At 30.7% G+C, this 17,482-nt stretch overlaps 1 protein-coding gene across 2 annotated transcripts in view; it reads left to right on the forward strand.

Moving 5' to 3' along the window:
• LOC139481403 (multidrug resistance-associated protein 1-like) overlaps positions 1-16,861 on the forward strand; it is a 41,084-nt gene extending 24,223 nt beyond the window's left edge. Inside the window, exons 17-31 of one of the 2 annotated variants that reach the window (XM_071264723.1) lie at positions 582-749; positions 1,883-2,069; positions 2,859-2,876; positions 4,044-4,113; positions 5,035-5,218; positions 6,833-7,067; positions 7,507-7,817; positions 9,813-10,012; positions 11,373-11,508; positions 12,271-12,372; positions 13,485-13,628; positions 14,077-14,235; positions 14,803-14,969; positions 15,391-15,585; positions 16,032-16,861. In XM_071264723.1, coding sequence (XP_071120824.1) covers positions 582-749; positions 1,883-2,069; positions 2,859-2,876; positions 4,044-4,113; positions 5,035-5,218; positions 6,833-7,067; positions 7,507-7,817; positions 9,813-10,012; positions 11,373-11,508; positions 12,271-12,372; positions 13,485-13,628; positions 14,077-14,235; positions 14,803-14,969; positions 15,391-15,585; positions 16,032-16,143 — 2,388 coding nt within the window. In that variant the 3' untranslated portion in view covers positions 16,144-16,861. The remainder of the gene's footprint in view (positions 1-581; positions 750-1,882; positions 2,070-2,858; positions 2,877-4,043; positions 4,114-5,034; positions 5,219-6,832; positions 7,068-7,506; positions 7,818-9,812; positions 10,013-11,372; positions 11,509-12,270; positions 12,373-13,484; positions 13,629-14,076; positions 14,236-14,802; positions 14,970-15,390; positions 15,586-16,031) is intronic. The other variant, XM_071264724.1, reaches the window with a different exon arrangement.
• The last annotated feature ends 621 nt before the right edge of the window (positions 16,862-17,482 follow it).

The following is a 17,482-nucleotide window of genomic DNA, read 5'->3' on the forward strand; positions in this document are numbered from 1 at the left end:
GAATTCATGACAAAAATCTGTTTTGTTGATCTTTTACTGCTGATCTTTTTGCCTGTTTAGTTTATCTCTATCTTCTTAAGTTTTTGCTCAGAAGACAATAGAGGATAAAAAATTCCTCATTTAAGGGCAATCACTCTTTCAAAGAGTTACAGTCTACTTTTAACTATATTTGCAAAAGGAGTTAGTTCAAGAAGGTTTAAAATTGGCCCTAAGATATTGATGTTTCATAGGTGGATCCAGGGAAGGGGGCCCTTTTCTGGGAAAATTTTGGTTTTATATAGGGAATTACTAAAGCTTGAGTAGAGCGGCCCCCCTTAGGTTAGTTAGCGGGCCCCCCTTACCTAAAGTTCTGGAACCGCCACTGTGTTTTTTTCAATCCAGCTGAAATACTACAAATGCTCAATAGAAATAGTTGTAATATAAAAAATACCTTGGTATCCTTGATGATATTTTGCTTTTATACATATCAGATCATATCATTTTCCTTCAATTTGTAATTTGAAGTAAAATTTTCTTGCCTCTTTCACCTAATTCTCATTCAAATTATCAAATATCATAAGTTCTTATTGTTTATATAACAGGGTATAAATTTAAGTGGAGGACAGAAACAGCGAGTGAGTTTAGCCAGAGCTGTGTATCATGACACGGATATCTATCTCCTTGACGACCCTCTCAGTGCTGTGGATTCCAATGTTGGTAAACATATCTTTGATCAGGTCATTGGTAAAGATAGTCTGCTGAAAGATAAGGTAGGATTCTGTTTAAGATATGTGAAGTACAGCTATCATTAAATACATGTTGTAAAATGTATACAAATAAAAGGTGAAGGTTATTTGTCAATGAAACTTCAACCCAACCTTAAAAAGAATACATCTTTATATATATATTTAATTTGAAAATTCAGAATAAAATAAGATAATCAAAGTATCTGTTCCTTCTTTTTTTAACATTTATAAAGCATTTTACAAAAAGGATTTAGATGCAAGCACTGTTTCTTTTTTTCTACCTTCTACTAAATGAGGTGATAAATTTTAATGGTAAATTTGCAGGATTGGTAGATCTGAAAAAGTTTTTAAATGCAACACTTTATGAACATTATATTATTTCAAATTTCAAACTTTCAGATGACAGTTGAAAAAGCAAAAACAATCAACATGATCAAAGGGACATACATCTAGTATTGTTTAAGAATTTTTCTTATTATTGTGTTTTTTGCAAATTTTTGATACTCATTTATGCGAAGAGAATCCAGTACTATTTGATATGCAATAGGTGAAGTACCCAAAAGCAAATTAATTTTTAAATTTCAAATTAAATAGAAAACTTCACAAAGGGAAACAACTCCAGGTAGGAGAAACATTTTCCCTGTCTTTACAACAAGTGGTAGTGCATTGTGTATTGACCAGAATTTAAAAATAACTTGATTTCATGAGTGCAGAACACATGTATTGTGAAAAGAAAATACAGTATAACCTGTGTAATCAGACACTCTGAGAGACCAGAAAAAAATGTCGGATTAGGCATGGTGCCGGAATACTCAGAAGGTTTCTGCAAGGATAGGCATATTTTGGAACCATGAAAATGTGTCGGTTGAAGCAGGATGTTGAAATACTCAGGTGTTGGATTAGGCAGGTTACCAAATGATTTTTTCATATAGTTTGTAAAGGGAGGAAAACAGTTTATTCCACCCAGTAAATGTTTCCCTTTAGAATCGGAACATATCTCGGAACTGTGGAATATTATGAAAGTGGATAATTTGCATTCTAGAAACTGATGAACGATATCTTAACAGACATACAAAATGTCAAATGATGCTTCAATATACAAAAAAAATATAAAGCAAAAAAAGAGATAAAATAGTAAGGAAGCATTAATTTTTCAGACAAGAGTTTTAGTGACTCATGGAGTAAGATGGTTGCCATTTGTGGATAAAATAATTGTAATGATGGATGGAGCAGTGTCTGAATGTGGGTCATATGATGAACTTCTATCACATGATGGAGCATTTGCACAGTTCTTAAAGATGTACCTAATACAAACAGAGGATGAAGAAGAAGAGGATCCAGATGGTAGGTTCAAGTCATTTGAAGAATGTGACAATAGTTTAAAATTAGGATGTATACAATTATTTCCCAGAGAAAAGAACTACTGACAATGCTGGATAAATATTATCTTATACAGTCAAATCTACCTTAACGGTTACCTGTTCCACCGTCATCTGCCTCTATTGGTCACTTTCAGACCCTCCCAAACATTTTCTCTATATAATTAAATCATTTCAACTGTCACCTGTCTAATGTTGTCAGCATCACCTAATTTTCACCTCGATTTTGTCATTTCAACTTTTAACAAGTCATCAAGATATATATTTGTTCAGTATCAAGGGAAAAATGAGAAAGGGAATACATTTAAAACTGAGATTGTGATTGTGCATTAAGAGAGGAATTTGTAAATTTTTCTTCCTTTCCTTTTTATATCCATTGAAAACCCTATCATTGAAATATTTTTCCATGAATATTATCTAATTCAAATGTTTTTCTTCAATTTTTGAGTGCTGGATTCCACAATTTCTAATTTGTCTGCTCGCAGGAACAATAAATTTATCGCTGGAAAACACTTTGCCCATATTCTGGCCACGTGCGATGTCCGAATCAGATTTTTTTTTCAAATAATTTGAAAGATCACCTCCCTTGAGCAGTCACTTTTGCTACTTCCATAAATGACTATATTTTAATTTTTGCCTCTAGAAATTTTTTTGATAAATAGAACTAAACTAAAATTAAAAATGTGCTAATGCATGGGGCGGTGGTCTCCTATGAACACATATGTTTGTTTTATAAATGTTGATATTTCTGCAGTTAAATATTTGAAAGCACGTGAGTATATATCTAGTTATCTGTTTTATTGCCAGTCACATGTTATAGTTGTTCAAAATGTCACTTGTTACTACTAATAGATATTCCAGAAATAAGTTTTTACAAACAATCAAATCTGTTTTGTATATGATCTTTTGTAACAAAAGTTCTGTTAATGTCCTTTACTGATAAATGTTAATTGTAGCACTTAAATTATTTCTGGAATTTCCATTTCTTTATTTTGATACAGGGCCTCTTTTTGAGTCAAAGATAATACTAAAAAGTTAATTTACTTTGGTCAACATCTTTGTTTAAGACATCCTGAACCAAAAGTGTTTTGTTGTTTTGTTTTGTTCATATGCAAATATTAATGACAAGATCTTAAAATATATAAAAGAAAGAAGATGTAGTATAATTGCCAGTGAGACAACCCTCCACAAAAGACCAAATGACACAAAATAACTAGAGGTCACTGTACCACCCAAAAATGAGTAAAAACCATACAGCATAGTCAACTACAAACGGCCCTAAAATGACAAATATAAAATAATTCAAACGAAAAAACTAACGACTTGATTTATGTGAAAATAATGAACAAAAAACAAATATGATATGCAAAAACAAACAACAACCACTGAATAACAGACTCCTGACTCTGGACAGGCACATACAGAATGTGGTGGGGTTAAACAAGTTTGCTGCCACTGAACCCTCCCCTAACCTGGGACAGTGGTACAATGTCACAATACAAAAACAAACTATGCAAAACAATAAACGAAAAACAACAACAAACATCACCTCAATAACAGGGTCCCAACGTAATAAAATATGTTTTAATTTAATTTTGATTTTGTTGGTGTTTTTCAAAATATTTATTTGTATGCAGCATTTGTTTTAAATCACAATAACTTATCCTGCATTTTTGTTCATTTACCAAATATTGCAATGATAAATATACACAAAAATTATCGAATAAACGCCATGCAAAATCTATAAAAGAAAGCATAAGATATCATGAAAACATTTAAAACTTATGAATAAAAATTAAACTGACAAAGCAATGTCCAAAAAATATGAAGACCAGGAAAAGACACACAAATCATCCAAGATATTTTCTATAACTTACTTCGTAATATTGTATAAATATTTTAAGAGGTCTAAATTATTGTTGTTATATTTTTATTTCAGAGAAAGAAATAAAAGCCAAGATATTACAAAGACTGACATCAATAACATCAGAGGATGATGAATCTGATAAGTAGGTCATTTACCTTGTATTCATTATTATTTGTGGGGTATCAATTTTTGTGGATGTCAAATTGTAAAGATTGACCAAGAATTTGAATGTATACAAACTATAACTTTTCTATGCTGACTTTAGCAAAACTATGAAAATATATATTCCTGAAAAAAAACAAATATTCATCAATACGTGAAAACTGGTATCCCAAGAAAAAAATGAATCCATAATATACCAGTATGTCATGTGTGTGATCACAGTGCTATCTTTGTAATTAGTTATTAAAGGTACCAGGATTATAATTTTATATGCCAGACGACCGTTTCCTCTACATAAGACTCATCAGTGACACTCAGATCAAAAAACGTTGAAGCCAAAAACAAGTACAAAGTTGAAGTAAAAGTCACATTACAGATATGGTACAGGTTCATACATGAAATACATTCATCTATGTACACTGTACAAAAAAAAACTGTTAGAAAATAATAATCACAAGAAAATACCCTGCATAATATATGGGAACCATATTTGAAGAAGAAAAGTCAAGTAAATATGAGGTGAACTATGAGAATAAAGGTAGATAACTCCTGGTTTCTTAAAGAATCTCATTAATTAGTTTCTGAAATTACAGAAATGAAAACAAATCTTAAAACCCTTTATGCCTATTGTATTGCCAAAATAGATATCTGAAAATTTCAGTGCAACCTTTGTTGCTTATTTATAATAACCTAAGAGTGTTGAAGGGAATCATAATTGACATTTGATTTATATGCAAACATTTTAATGGGCAAAATTTCTTAATCACATCAAATTCTGTAGAATATACATTTTTGCTAGATGATCTTAGAGGATAATGCATTGTATTCATTGCATATAAAGAGCAAAAAGTATTAAATTTAAGTCTTTTATTAGTAAAATTAATTTGCTATTTTTTTTTAGGGCTGTGCTGTCAGAAACAGATGACAAAAAAATCTTGAAGAGATTAATTTCAAAAGATGTAGAGCATCCTAAAAGCCCTGAATTACAGAGACTCAAGTCTAAAGAAGATGAAATAAAACAGGATGAGAAGAAATCTACTGTAGACAATAAACTGATTTCAGACGAAAAGATGGAAGAGGGAAATGTAAGTATTCCATGAAAGTTAATGCAATGCCATGGCATTGATAATGAAGTAAAATTGAGGATGAAAATGTGTTATATGACAAAGAGACAATAACCCAACAAAAAAAACAGATAACAGCCAAAGGCCACCAATGGGTCTTCAATGCAGCAAGAAAATCCGACACCCACAGGTGGGCCTCAGCTGGCCCCTAAATAAAATTGTGTACTAGTTCAATGAAAATAAAAGTCACACTAAACTCTAAAACATATAAATGTAATAAAATTAAAAAAACATACAAGATTAACAAAGCCCAGAGGCTTCTGAGTTGGGACGAGCACAAAAATACGGCAGGGTTAAACATGTTTTCTGAGATCTCAACCAATACATACTGTAAAACCCAGTACCTTGTAATGTTGCATTACCATGTAAAAATAATTTATCACATTACTTATGATTTTGCTAGAATTCATTTTAAGTAAATGTGCCTCTATTTATATCAAATGACCTGTTTATTATTAGGATTGCTAAATTAAACATAGAGTAAATAATAGATGGCCTTTTGGATTAAAAAAAAGTTGAATATATATGTAGGACTCAAGTCTATGGTGGGTTCCAAATCTATGGCAAATGTGTCGTCATGCCATCCCAAATCTATGGCAGACTTTTTACAATCCTAATCTATGGCAAGTTTTGTAATTTCCTAATCTATGGCAGATTTTTGTTGTTTCCAAATCTATGGCAGATTTTAAGTAAATGGAAAACAATGCAGTACGTATATGATCAATGACTTGTTTTAAAATAGTTGAAATGTACGACATGTCTATAAACATTTGTGAAATAATGGTCAACCAAATCGTGATCATGGTGATGGTAACCCATTTTTGTTGTTGTAAATGATGAATTCCTCAATACAGACTTCAGGATTAAAATGTTGTGCCCCATTAAATCAAAAACATATATATAATCATGGTACCTATATTTAACCCATTCCTTAAACCAACCAGTAAGTCCCTTAACAAAAAAAATAATAAAAAAATAAAAATGAACAGTTTGAATTTTCAAATAATATTTATTGCATCGTTAATACATCTTTTTTTTATTTGTTGACTGAATTTAAATCTAATATGTATCCGTTAATTTTATCTTTCACTTAAATAAGCTTTGCCAGCCACAGATAGTAAAATATCTACTATAACTCCTTTTTTAATAATCCGATACTGAAAAAGGTGGTGCCCTAGCTTGTTCATCGCTGGTTTCAGCCGGTACAGCACATTTTGTCCCTCTTCCTAATAATAGGTAACATCTCCCTTTAAACCATCTGCAAATTGTGTCCAGGATAATACCTTCAGCTGGAATGGTGTTCATATCTATGACCTCGACAACCACGTAATATTGCATTATTTCATTGTGACGTAATTTAAAGATCTGCCATGGATTTGGAGAAAGCAAAAATTTGCCATAGATTTGAGTTGTTTGGCATTTGTAAAGTCACATTTTCCATAGATTAGGATCTGCCATAGATTTGGAACCAGCCATAGATTAGAGTCCTACATATATACCGGAATTAGGTATTGTTATTTTAGCTATCGCTATGTGTATTTTATACATATGCCATACATGTGTTTTATATTTCAGGTAAGACTAGGTGTGTTTGGTACCTATGCCAGAGCACTAGGTGTACCATACACATGTATCATCTTGATACTGTTTGCCTTAAATCAAGCAACCTCTGTATTTGGGAATATTTGGCTGAGTCAGTGGACATCAGATACAACACTGACCAACAGGTCACTAGAATCTAACAGTACAGTATACAGGGAGAGAAATGACTACTATTTAGGGGTATATGGTGGAACAGGAATAGCTATAGGTAATTTGAATATTTTATGTTAATTAGATGAATATCTTATAGCTTTGCCTGTCAGTTGACTGTTTTGGTTCCTTTATCTGCCGATCTGTCTATTTAAACAATACAGTTTATTGATTGAAAGATAACATGCTTCAACAAAGAAACTTTGTTATGCCCCCACCATAGGCTATAGGGACATTAAGTGTTACCGTTGACCGACTGTCCATCCATTTTATTGAATAAGTGGGAATCAGAGGCAAAAAAATTTGGGTATCTATCCTGTAATTTCAAAGCATGAACACTTTATAGGATGAACAGTCATATATATAACTTGATATTGTTTCTTCTTTTCAGGAATATTGTTTTTTTCTCTTTGACAATAATTTGATATTTTTCTTCTTTTCAGGAATATTTTTATTTTTCTATTTGACAATAATTTGATATTTTTTCTTCATTTCAGGAATATTTTTATTGTCGTATGTGACCTTATTCATGTTAAGATCAGTGGCAGCTTCGAGAAAGCTCCACCATGAAATGTTACACAGTATCATCAGAGCACCAATGTTTTTCTTTGATACCACACCAATTGGTAGAATTGTCAACAGATTCTCAGCAGATATTGAAACAATAGACAACGAGCTGCCCTGGACAGTTCAGATGTTTTGGGATACTGCATTTATGGTTGTTGCTACTTTTGTTGTGATATCTTATGGTACTCCTCTTTTCATGACTGTGATTATACCATTTGCATTCTTCTATTTTGTTGCTCAAGTAAGTCTTCCGATATTGGAACTAGTGTTAAATAATCTTTTTACTTTTGAGAATTCATCTAGACATTAATAACATGCTTATGCATAAAACAAGATGTTTGGGATGTGTTAATTAGAAAGTCCCCAAATGACTTTAAAAAAAACCTGATAGACACATGAATACTTGCAAATTGATATGTAATATTTGTAATTAAACTATTACAATGTTGTATTTGTACTCATGGTGTTAAGAGAAAAAGATATGTTATATTTGTAATAAAACTATTAAAATGTTGTACTCATGGTGTAGAGAAAAAAAGATATGTAATATACGTCAAGTTAAGCATTTATTAGATAGGAGTTCACTTATACGTATTTATTATGCTTTTATTAGACCTATATTAGAGTATGGGGATGTTGTATGGGGCAATTGCTCCCAGCACGAGTCTGAGCTTCTTGAAAATATTCAGATAGAAGCCGCTAGAATAATTACAGGTTTACGACGTAATTCCTCCAGACAAAAACTTTATATTGAATTAGGTTTAGAAACTCTGGAGAATAGACGTAATAAACATAAGCTTGTACTATTCTATAAAATATTAAATGGGATGACACCTGCATACTTATATGAGTTAGTCCAGCCATATCTTCCCAGACAAACCCCTTATACTTTGAGGAATGAAAATAACACGTTTCACCCGCCTCTTGCTAGAACTAGCTCTTATTTCAATAGTTACATTCCTTCCACTATAAGACTTTGGAACAGTCTTCCTTTGAGTTTACAAAAATCCCCAAGTTTGGGTATATTTAGAAGTAGACTGGAAAAGTTTTATAGGACTGATGATATATTTAAACCCTTCAACTATGGAATAAGGAAACTTAATACATGTATAAGTCATTGTCAACTCAGAAATAATGCTAGCAACCTAAAATCTCATCTGTTTAATCAATTCTTATCCGAGAACACTTTTTGTGCAAACTGTAACCACCCTGTTGAGGATAACAAACATTTCTTTTTCATTTGCCCAAAGTACAATGATGTAAGACAGATCCTTCTTGATTCCATTAACTCCATTGCTGATAATGTTGATATAAATATTGAATTATTACTTTTTGGAAACAGATTATTTTCATATGATATGAATATTGCTATTTTTAAATCTGTTCATAAATATATCAGTGACACTCAACGTTTTGTTTGAAACTAACTTATTTTTTGTTTCATTTTGTTTTATTTTTATTTTTTTCCTCCACTTAAACATTAATTCATTTAATCCACTAAGCAAGCTTAGTGTCTCTTTCAAGCCATATATATATATTTCTAATGACTTATAAAGGATATTTGCATGTTTCAAGGTTCTTGAATACATGATGAGTAATTGCCTATATACTTAAATATACTTTGCATTTAGAAAGTAACAATGTAAACATATATTTGCTCGTGTGTGCTCATAAGTAGCATGCATGTTCCACTACATGTATATATACATGTATTGCATTATTTTAATACAGTTGTTATAACTGAATTATACCTTGAACATGTAATATGGAGAGAGCTTTTATAGGCTGTGCCTGTTGCTCAATCCTTTTCATATCTTAATGAATAAAATATGTTTAAAATCAAATACTATTACAATGTTGTACTCATGGTGTAACAGGTTTGCTCTGTGGTCGGGTTGTTGTCGCTTTGACACATTCCCCATTTCCTTTCTCAATTTTATTGCTATTTGTTGTTCTTTTTTAATAAAAAATTGTATTGAAGGGTAGACTTCAGTATATTCTGCAGATTTGAGACATTTAAACAAAATAGAAAAATATACTTTCTAAATATGTAAAACTACCAATCATTTAGGCATTGAATGTATTAATTTAAACTACAGAGCAGCCATTTTTTTTTGTAATTCCAAGAATAATGATTGAGATTTCTTATTTTTTGTAGGACTTTTTTTCCAGAGACCATATCTAGAATTGGTTGTTTTGTTGGTTTAAATTAATGATATGTAATTTTTTATTATAGAGATTTTATGTAGCCACATCTAGACAGTTAAAAAGACTTCAGTCTAAGACGAGATCACCCGTATATAATCATTTTGGAGAAACTGTCTCTGGTGCAAGTGTGATCCGAGCTTATGGAGCTCAGGAAAGATTCATTGAAACTTCTGATCAGAGAATTGATATGAATCAAAGATTTAGTTATGCCAGTATAACTGCCAATAGGTTGGTTTCAGATTAAAGATACGTTTTGATTGATACAACTTTAACAAGAGTTACTCCCCTTTTGTTTCCATGTTGGAGGTCGAAGTGCCTAAATTCCACCATAAATCAGCCAAGTTCATAGTGTTATACTGACTGTCAAATTTTTAGGAAAGAGGGTTTTCTGAAATTTTGTAATTCTTTTTATTCTTTTAATTTGGGTTAGTCAAATTAGAAAATCAACTGTTTATCCCTCCAAAATAACCCCAAAATCAAATTATGACAGGTTATTGATATACACCTGAGGCAGCCTATGGCTACCCAAAGGTACCAGTGGGTACCCATGGTTTGATTTTTTGATAAAATATCAAACCACTGGCACCTATTGATAATTATAGGCCGCCTCATACGTATATCCATCACAGCCATTGGGATTGGAACCTATCAATTGATATTGAATAAATGCATTTGAAGGTACATAAGTGAAATTTGAGAGGGTGGAGAGAAAAGTTTTGAGATTTCCTTTTGTTTCTTATTAAAATAACATTAAGGATGTACTTAGGTGAGGTTTTGGACTTTGTGTCAAATGTTCGGACTCCTTGGTGTTTTTCTATATAATACAATGTAAAATATTTTGCCCCATAACACCCATTTATTTTTTCATATAAGACTTAGTAGCTCATGAAAGGTCACTTACCAAAATTTTAGAAGATTCTTAATTTTCTTTCTTTTGTTTTGAGACCTAATAATACCAATGCAAATATAAGGTAAAAGTCCGAGTCAGCCTTTTCCCGCCATTTTTTAAATCTCAAATATCTCGAAAAGGAGGTCCATGACCTATCAATATTTTTAGCTTATTTTTATCCTTAATTGATGCTCTATCAACTTATAGTATCAATTTTAACTTCTTAATTTATTAATTTTCACCTAACCTCACCTAAGTACATCCTTAAGTCTAGGTAAACTTTTAAAATTCATTATAAAATTGAAAGTGGAATATATGTATACATTAAATAGTTCAATTCTGTAACTACATGTAAAATGAAACAGGTCTGTCCATGTAATAATGACATACTGTATCTTTAACCAGGGTAGTAACTTCAAAGCAAATTTTGGCGCTATGGTTAGTTTTGTACTACTCTTAATTTAGGAATTGTTGCATGCATTTATTATTACATGTTTTGCCATGGACAACATGCAAAATTGTGAGATAAAAAAAGTGATTTCATGAAATGCTGCGTACAAAAAAATATCATTATTGAAGTGATATACCTATAAAACTTGCACAATTGCAATTATCGCAGTAATAAAAACATCCCAATTTTTTTTAACAATATATGATTAAGTTCATGTTATTCATTTTTTACATTTAATTATTATACAGATGGCTAGGAGTAAGACTGGAATTCCTTGGTAATCTAACAGTATTCTCTGCAGCCATGTTTGCTGTTATATCTGTTGTACGGGGAGACGGCATCGATGGAGCTATTGTTGGTCTATCCATCTCATATGCCTTACAGGTTAATATGTTGTAGAATAATAGGATGTGTGTAAAAAATAAAAAGAGATGTGGTAAGAGTGCCAAGGAATCAACTATTCACCAGAATTCAAAGGAATCACCATGTGGCATTCAACAATGAGCAAAATCTGCACTTCACCAAATGAAAAAAACCTGGACAGTATTAGTTAGCTATAAAAGGTTCTAACCCGGACTTCAATAAATGTGAAACCATTAAAAGGACAAAACCAAAAATGATCTACAGCAAACAACAAGTTTAATTTATATAAGTTCAGAATAACAAAAAAATTGTTGCAAGTGGTTCATATAAATACCAGAAAACTTTTTTAAAAATATGAAAAAATCCTTGTTATTTGTCTATTACAGTTTGATAAAACCTATCTCAAGTTATTTTTTTATGAATGACAAAATTGAAAATGGAAATGGAGTCATACTGGTTGACATTAGGTCAATCGGTGTAAATGAAGTCATTGAACAATCAGTTCTTACTGAGATGTAATAACATAAGCATTGTGACATAGGTAATGTACAGAAAAGTACAAATAATTTGTTAGTCCTCTATGATTTCAGTCTGATGTGAATAAGCCTATTGTAATTGTCCTTACTTGAACTACTGTTCTTTGACACTGTATTATTGGTATTTGTTCTTTGAAAAAATAGCACAATTAAATCAGAAATCATAGAAACAAAACTTAAAACAATACATCATTTTCTGTAAGAGTATTATATTATCAGTGTAATAATTTTTTGATTGTTTTAACAGATTACAGAAAACTTGAATTGGTTGGTGAGGATGACTAGTGACCTGGAAACTAACATTGTTTCTGTTGAAAGGGTTAAAGAATATACAGAAATCCCTTCGGAGGTATTATATCAAATTATATGTATTTTAGTATTAGCTATATAAGGATGACAAAATATGAAATAATTCAAAAGAGAAAACCAGCAGCCTGATTCATACTTCAATACTGTGAATTCATTTATTTTTATGGTTTGGGGAAATTTTTTGTCTGCATACATTCCTTTAATTAATTTGTAATTTGATGAATATGTAAATTCAAGGTTCGCCAGTACACATGAAATCCTTGAAAATGGTATCCAATGAATATTAATGAATCCACAGTACACAATATTTGGAAGCAGTTATAACAACACATAAGGGATTGCTGCTGTAATTTTATGTGATGAACATGATTTGGTGTCTACACAATAAACCAAACCACTTTGTCAAACACCAACCCTCTACCACCACTGGATTACTGAATCCTTGCTTGGAACAGGAAAATGAAGAAACTGGTACAGTGACACAATATAAACACAACACAAGACATAAACTGTAAAAGACTGTTTCGAAAAGGCTTGACTCATCAACTGGGATCTAAGCACAAAAACAATGACAAAGACAAAAAGCATGAAAACATAAAGACTAAAACATGAAAACAATTTGCAAATACAAAAAAAACAAAAAGTATAAATCTAAGTGTACTCACAGTTATTGATAGCTAGTTCTAACCTTTATAATTAGCTAATAGATAAATCATCTCTCAAGAATGAAATATGAAACAGTACACAACAATGTGATTAGGTGTAACATGACGCCATGAAATAAGCAGTCTCTCTGATAAAAACATGACCTTGTGCAATGCCAAAATATAAGTGTTGACAGGCTATTGGACATACATATAGGAATATGTGTTATTTTATTGTTTTAATTTATTAAATATAGAATATAGTGTTCAAAGTAATTACTACACAATTAATGTGAAATTGATAACCTGTCAGAATAAGTTTATTCAAAGGACCACAAATCTAACATGGATTGTAACTTAAACTATGAGCTCAGACTATGAACAGCATCACTATACTAATTACGATTTGATATCCGATTTATAAGGCATTTTTTTTTGTACATGTACTGTACATTTTTTCTTTTTTTTATCTAATATATATAATTGTACAATTTATATTTGACTCTAGGCCAACCTTGTGACTAACTACAGACCATCCCCTGACTGGCCACAGAATGGTGTAGTAGAATTTAAGAGGTATTCTACCAGATATAGGGACGGTTTAGATCTTGTACTAAAAGGAATCAATACACAGATTAATGCTGGGGAAAAGGTTAGAGATTTACAATTAAAAAAAGATGTTGAACATCAACTATCAAACTAATTCAGGTCTTTTATTTGTGAATTACATAATTTTATTTCAATATGTGATGTGTTATTTGTGATCCATACTTATCCATTTAGGCCTGTTATTTGTGATCTTTCCTGATGGATTTCAGTTGGGATTATTATGGTAGTACACTGATCCAGTTGAGTGTATAAAATGTCCATGCTTAAGAACAATACATAATTTATTTTAACACAGTGGGTAATTTCTAATGATAAAAAAATACTTTTATTTATATAAATAAACATTAAATCTTATAGAAAATAAATAAATTTACTCAATGACATTCACACCATGCATAACAGAATAGTGATGTTATTATATTCACCTATATATAATTTTTATAATTTATTTGAAGACGGGTTGTTTTACTCAAATATCTTTTTACTTTTAGGTTGGAATAGTTGGTAGAACAGGGGCAGGTAAATCTTCCCTGACATTGGCTTTGTTCCGCTTGATTGAACCAGCCTCTGGAAGAATTATTGTTGATGAAGAAAACCTCTATATCATGGGTTTACATGACTGCAGATCTAAATTAACAATTCTACCTCAGGTAAAAATAAATATATAGTGTAGCAACTGTAATAAAATGCTAAGAGCACTGTATGTAGCATAGTATTTCTGTTTGCAGAGTTTGGAATAAAACAATTTTAAGGACCATGAATGAAAATAAGAAATTACTTTTGTCCTTAAAAAAATAATCCCAACATAGGGCCAAAATTTTTCCTTTTGTTTTGTAGATAAAGGGATATTTTTGTTGAAGGTGTCTGGAAATTTTCTTTAGTAATATCTTGAATTTCTCTAGAGTTATTTCTCTAACAGTTGAAGACCTTGAATGATTTGCTCTTCTTTTTAAATTATTGGACTATTTTCTGGTGTGTTGAAGAAGATTGTCATTAGAGCATCTATCATTTATACATTTTTTTTTATGAAAGTGATAGAATTGTAAAAACTTACAATAAAACTTTATATGTTATTTTAGGGAAATTCAGGATTTAAGTAAAATGTCCTATAAAAGCTTTTAATTTGACACCCAACAGATTCTTTCTTAAGTATCTTTTTCGTGAATTTACTTGTATGATGAATGTTAAGAATTTTTACAAAACTTTTATCATTTCAGGATCCTGTGCTGTTTTCTGGCAGCTTGAGAATGAATTTAGATCCAATGAATGAATACAAAGAGACAGACTTATGGAAAGCTTTAGAACATGCACATCTTAAAGACTTTGTACAAAATCTACCTCAGAAACTTGAATACGATTGTGGGGAGGGAGGACTTAATCTCAGGTGATTATCTTCTACAAGGGTGGTTCTATAGATCATCTTATAATTTGTGTTGGAGGGTGTCATAAAGGTCGAACCAAAGTATTGATTTTATGTTGTAATGGTTAAAAAGTTAGATGGATCATTACTTTTTCAGCACATTGTAGGAAAGATTTTTTTTATTTTTTTCAGTAGAAATTTACAGTCTAGAAATGTTTACTGAAATGTTAACTGATTGAAAATTTAATATTTTTAATGTATTAGGGATAGAAAAGGAGCTCCATAACCTATCAATATTTTTAGATTTTTTTTGTTTTTTAACTTATGATATTCTGACTTATAGAATTTATTTTGAAATTTAGATTTGTTAAATTTCACCTAAGTACATCCATAAGCTATTGTTATCATTTGTTCATATTTTAGTAACCAAGTTTACATTTTTCAGTGTTGGCCAGAGACAGTTAATTTGTTTAGCTAGAAGTCTATTAAGGAAGACTAAGATACTGGTTCTTGATGAGGCCACTGCAGCAGTTGACATGGAAACGGATGACCTGATCCAGCAGACAATTAAACAAGAGTTTGCTGATTGTACTGTTATAACCATAGCTCACCGTTTGAATACAGTCATGGATTATGACAGGTATATTTTTGTCAGATATTTATTTTAATTCCCTTGCAACACAGTATTTTAAAGTCCTTTTTGTCTTGAGGTTAAAACTAATTTTATTATTCTTGCTTCAAACATTTTTGACTTCTTTTGACAAATATTTTATCCAGGAAATATTTCTTTTATACATTTTAAAAATGTTTAAGCATTAAATTTGTTTCATCTGAAGATTAATGTATGTGTACATATGTAGCTTAAAAAACAAGCCAAAATAGGTTAGACTTGCAAAGTTAATCATCTCTTGACAATTGTCCCTCTGAATTAATGAATCTAAGTTACAACAATGCATTTCTATGAGCATTATTACTTTGATATCTGTATATTACTTCCCTGTATAGATATATTAACATTTAATACCAACACAAAGCTCCATTGCAATACTATTTGAACATTTTAGAAAATAAAATTTTACATTTCAGAATCATGGTCCTGGACAAGGGTGAAATAATGGAATTTGATTCTCCAAATGAATTGCTGAAGAACACAGATGGTCTGTTCTATCAGTTAGCTAAAGATGCAGGAATTGTGTAAGAACTTAGAAATTCTCTCAGAAAAAAGAGATTATGATAAAGCTGAATAGGATGGTATGGGTGATTTACAATTGTATAAATCACAATTTGTTTTCTGTTGTCTAGTGATTTATATTTTTGAAGTATCAGTGCTAATGACAAAAAGAAAGGGGTCATACAGGGATGTCTATATGGGTTGTTTGATATCTACTGTGTTATAAAAGTCTTATGCCATATCCTTGTTTATGCTATTTTCTTGTCAATTTACTAAAATCAAAATCTCAGCCACATACTTTTGGCCCATTTCAATAGATCTGTTAAAAAAAAATTGTATACCTATAGAATAGTTTTATTTACTTTATGAATATATCTGCTTTCTATATCTTGTTTGTTTCAACTTGCAGCATACTTTTTGAGATATTTTGTATGAAATAGAATATATCCTTCTATAAATGCAATGCAAAATATTATTTAGAACTGATTGATAAATTTACTATAAGAAAACAACTAATGCATAAAATAATTGTATTCTCAGATATGATTAAATAAGTGAATGTACCTAAGTTTAAAATAATACAACTGATTAAGCCTTTTTATATGGTAAATACTTGATTTTGAAAATTAAACAAACTTGATCAACCTTCTGCAATCTAAACAGAGTGCCATATTTTATTTTTGAATTTGTGATATCTGTATTCTTTTTTGGCAGACCATTTTGATAAGGTTAAACAAAAACAAAATCTAATTTGTTATTGTTCAAATCTTTCTTACCTCAAAAGTTTTTGCAGCAGTTAATTAGACATAATATTCTTGTAATTATCATATTTTCACCTTATATGTATAATGTTGTTATGAATATTCATATATTGACACATATCAGTTATAAATATTTTGACCACCATATTGTCTGCAGATATGTCTCTACATGTACTTTAGAGCTGACCATTTCTCAAACAGTATGTTATTTGATGTAATAAAATTTTCATAGTTGTTAACTATCACATAAATAATATTGTTTTACTTAATTTTTGATTAGGTCTTTCATAGAATATGTAATTGATTTTTGTCGAGCCTTCGACTTTAGTCGAAAAAGCGAGACTAAGCGATCCTACATTCCGTCGGCGTCGTCGGCGGCGTCCACAAATATTCACTCTGTGGTTAAAGTTTTTGAAATTTTAATAACTTTCTTAAACTATACTGAATTTCTACCAAATTTGGACAGAAGCTTGTTTATGATCATAAGAAAGTATCCAGAAGTAAATTTTGTAAAAATAAAATTCCGTTTTTTCCGTATTGTACTTATAAATGGACTTTGTTTTTCTGCGAGGAAACATAACATTCACTCTGTGGTTAAAGTTTTA

Source organism: Mytilus edulis, chromosome 7 (assembly GCF_963676685.1).
Source record: "Mytilus edulis chromosome 7, xbMytEdul2.2, whole genome shotgun sequence".
NCBI lineage: Eukaryota > Metazoa > Mollusca > Bivalvia > Mytilida > Mytilidae > Mytilus > Mytilus edulis.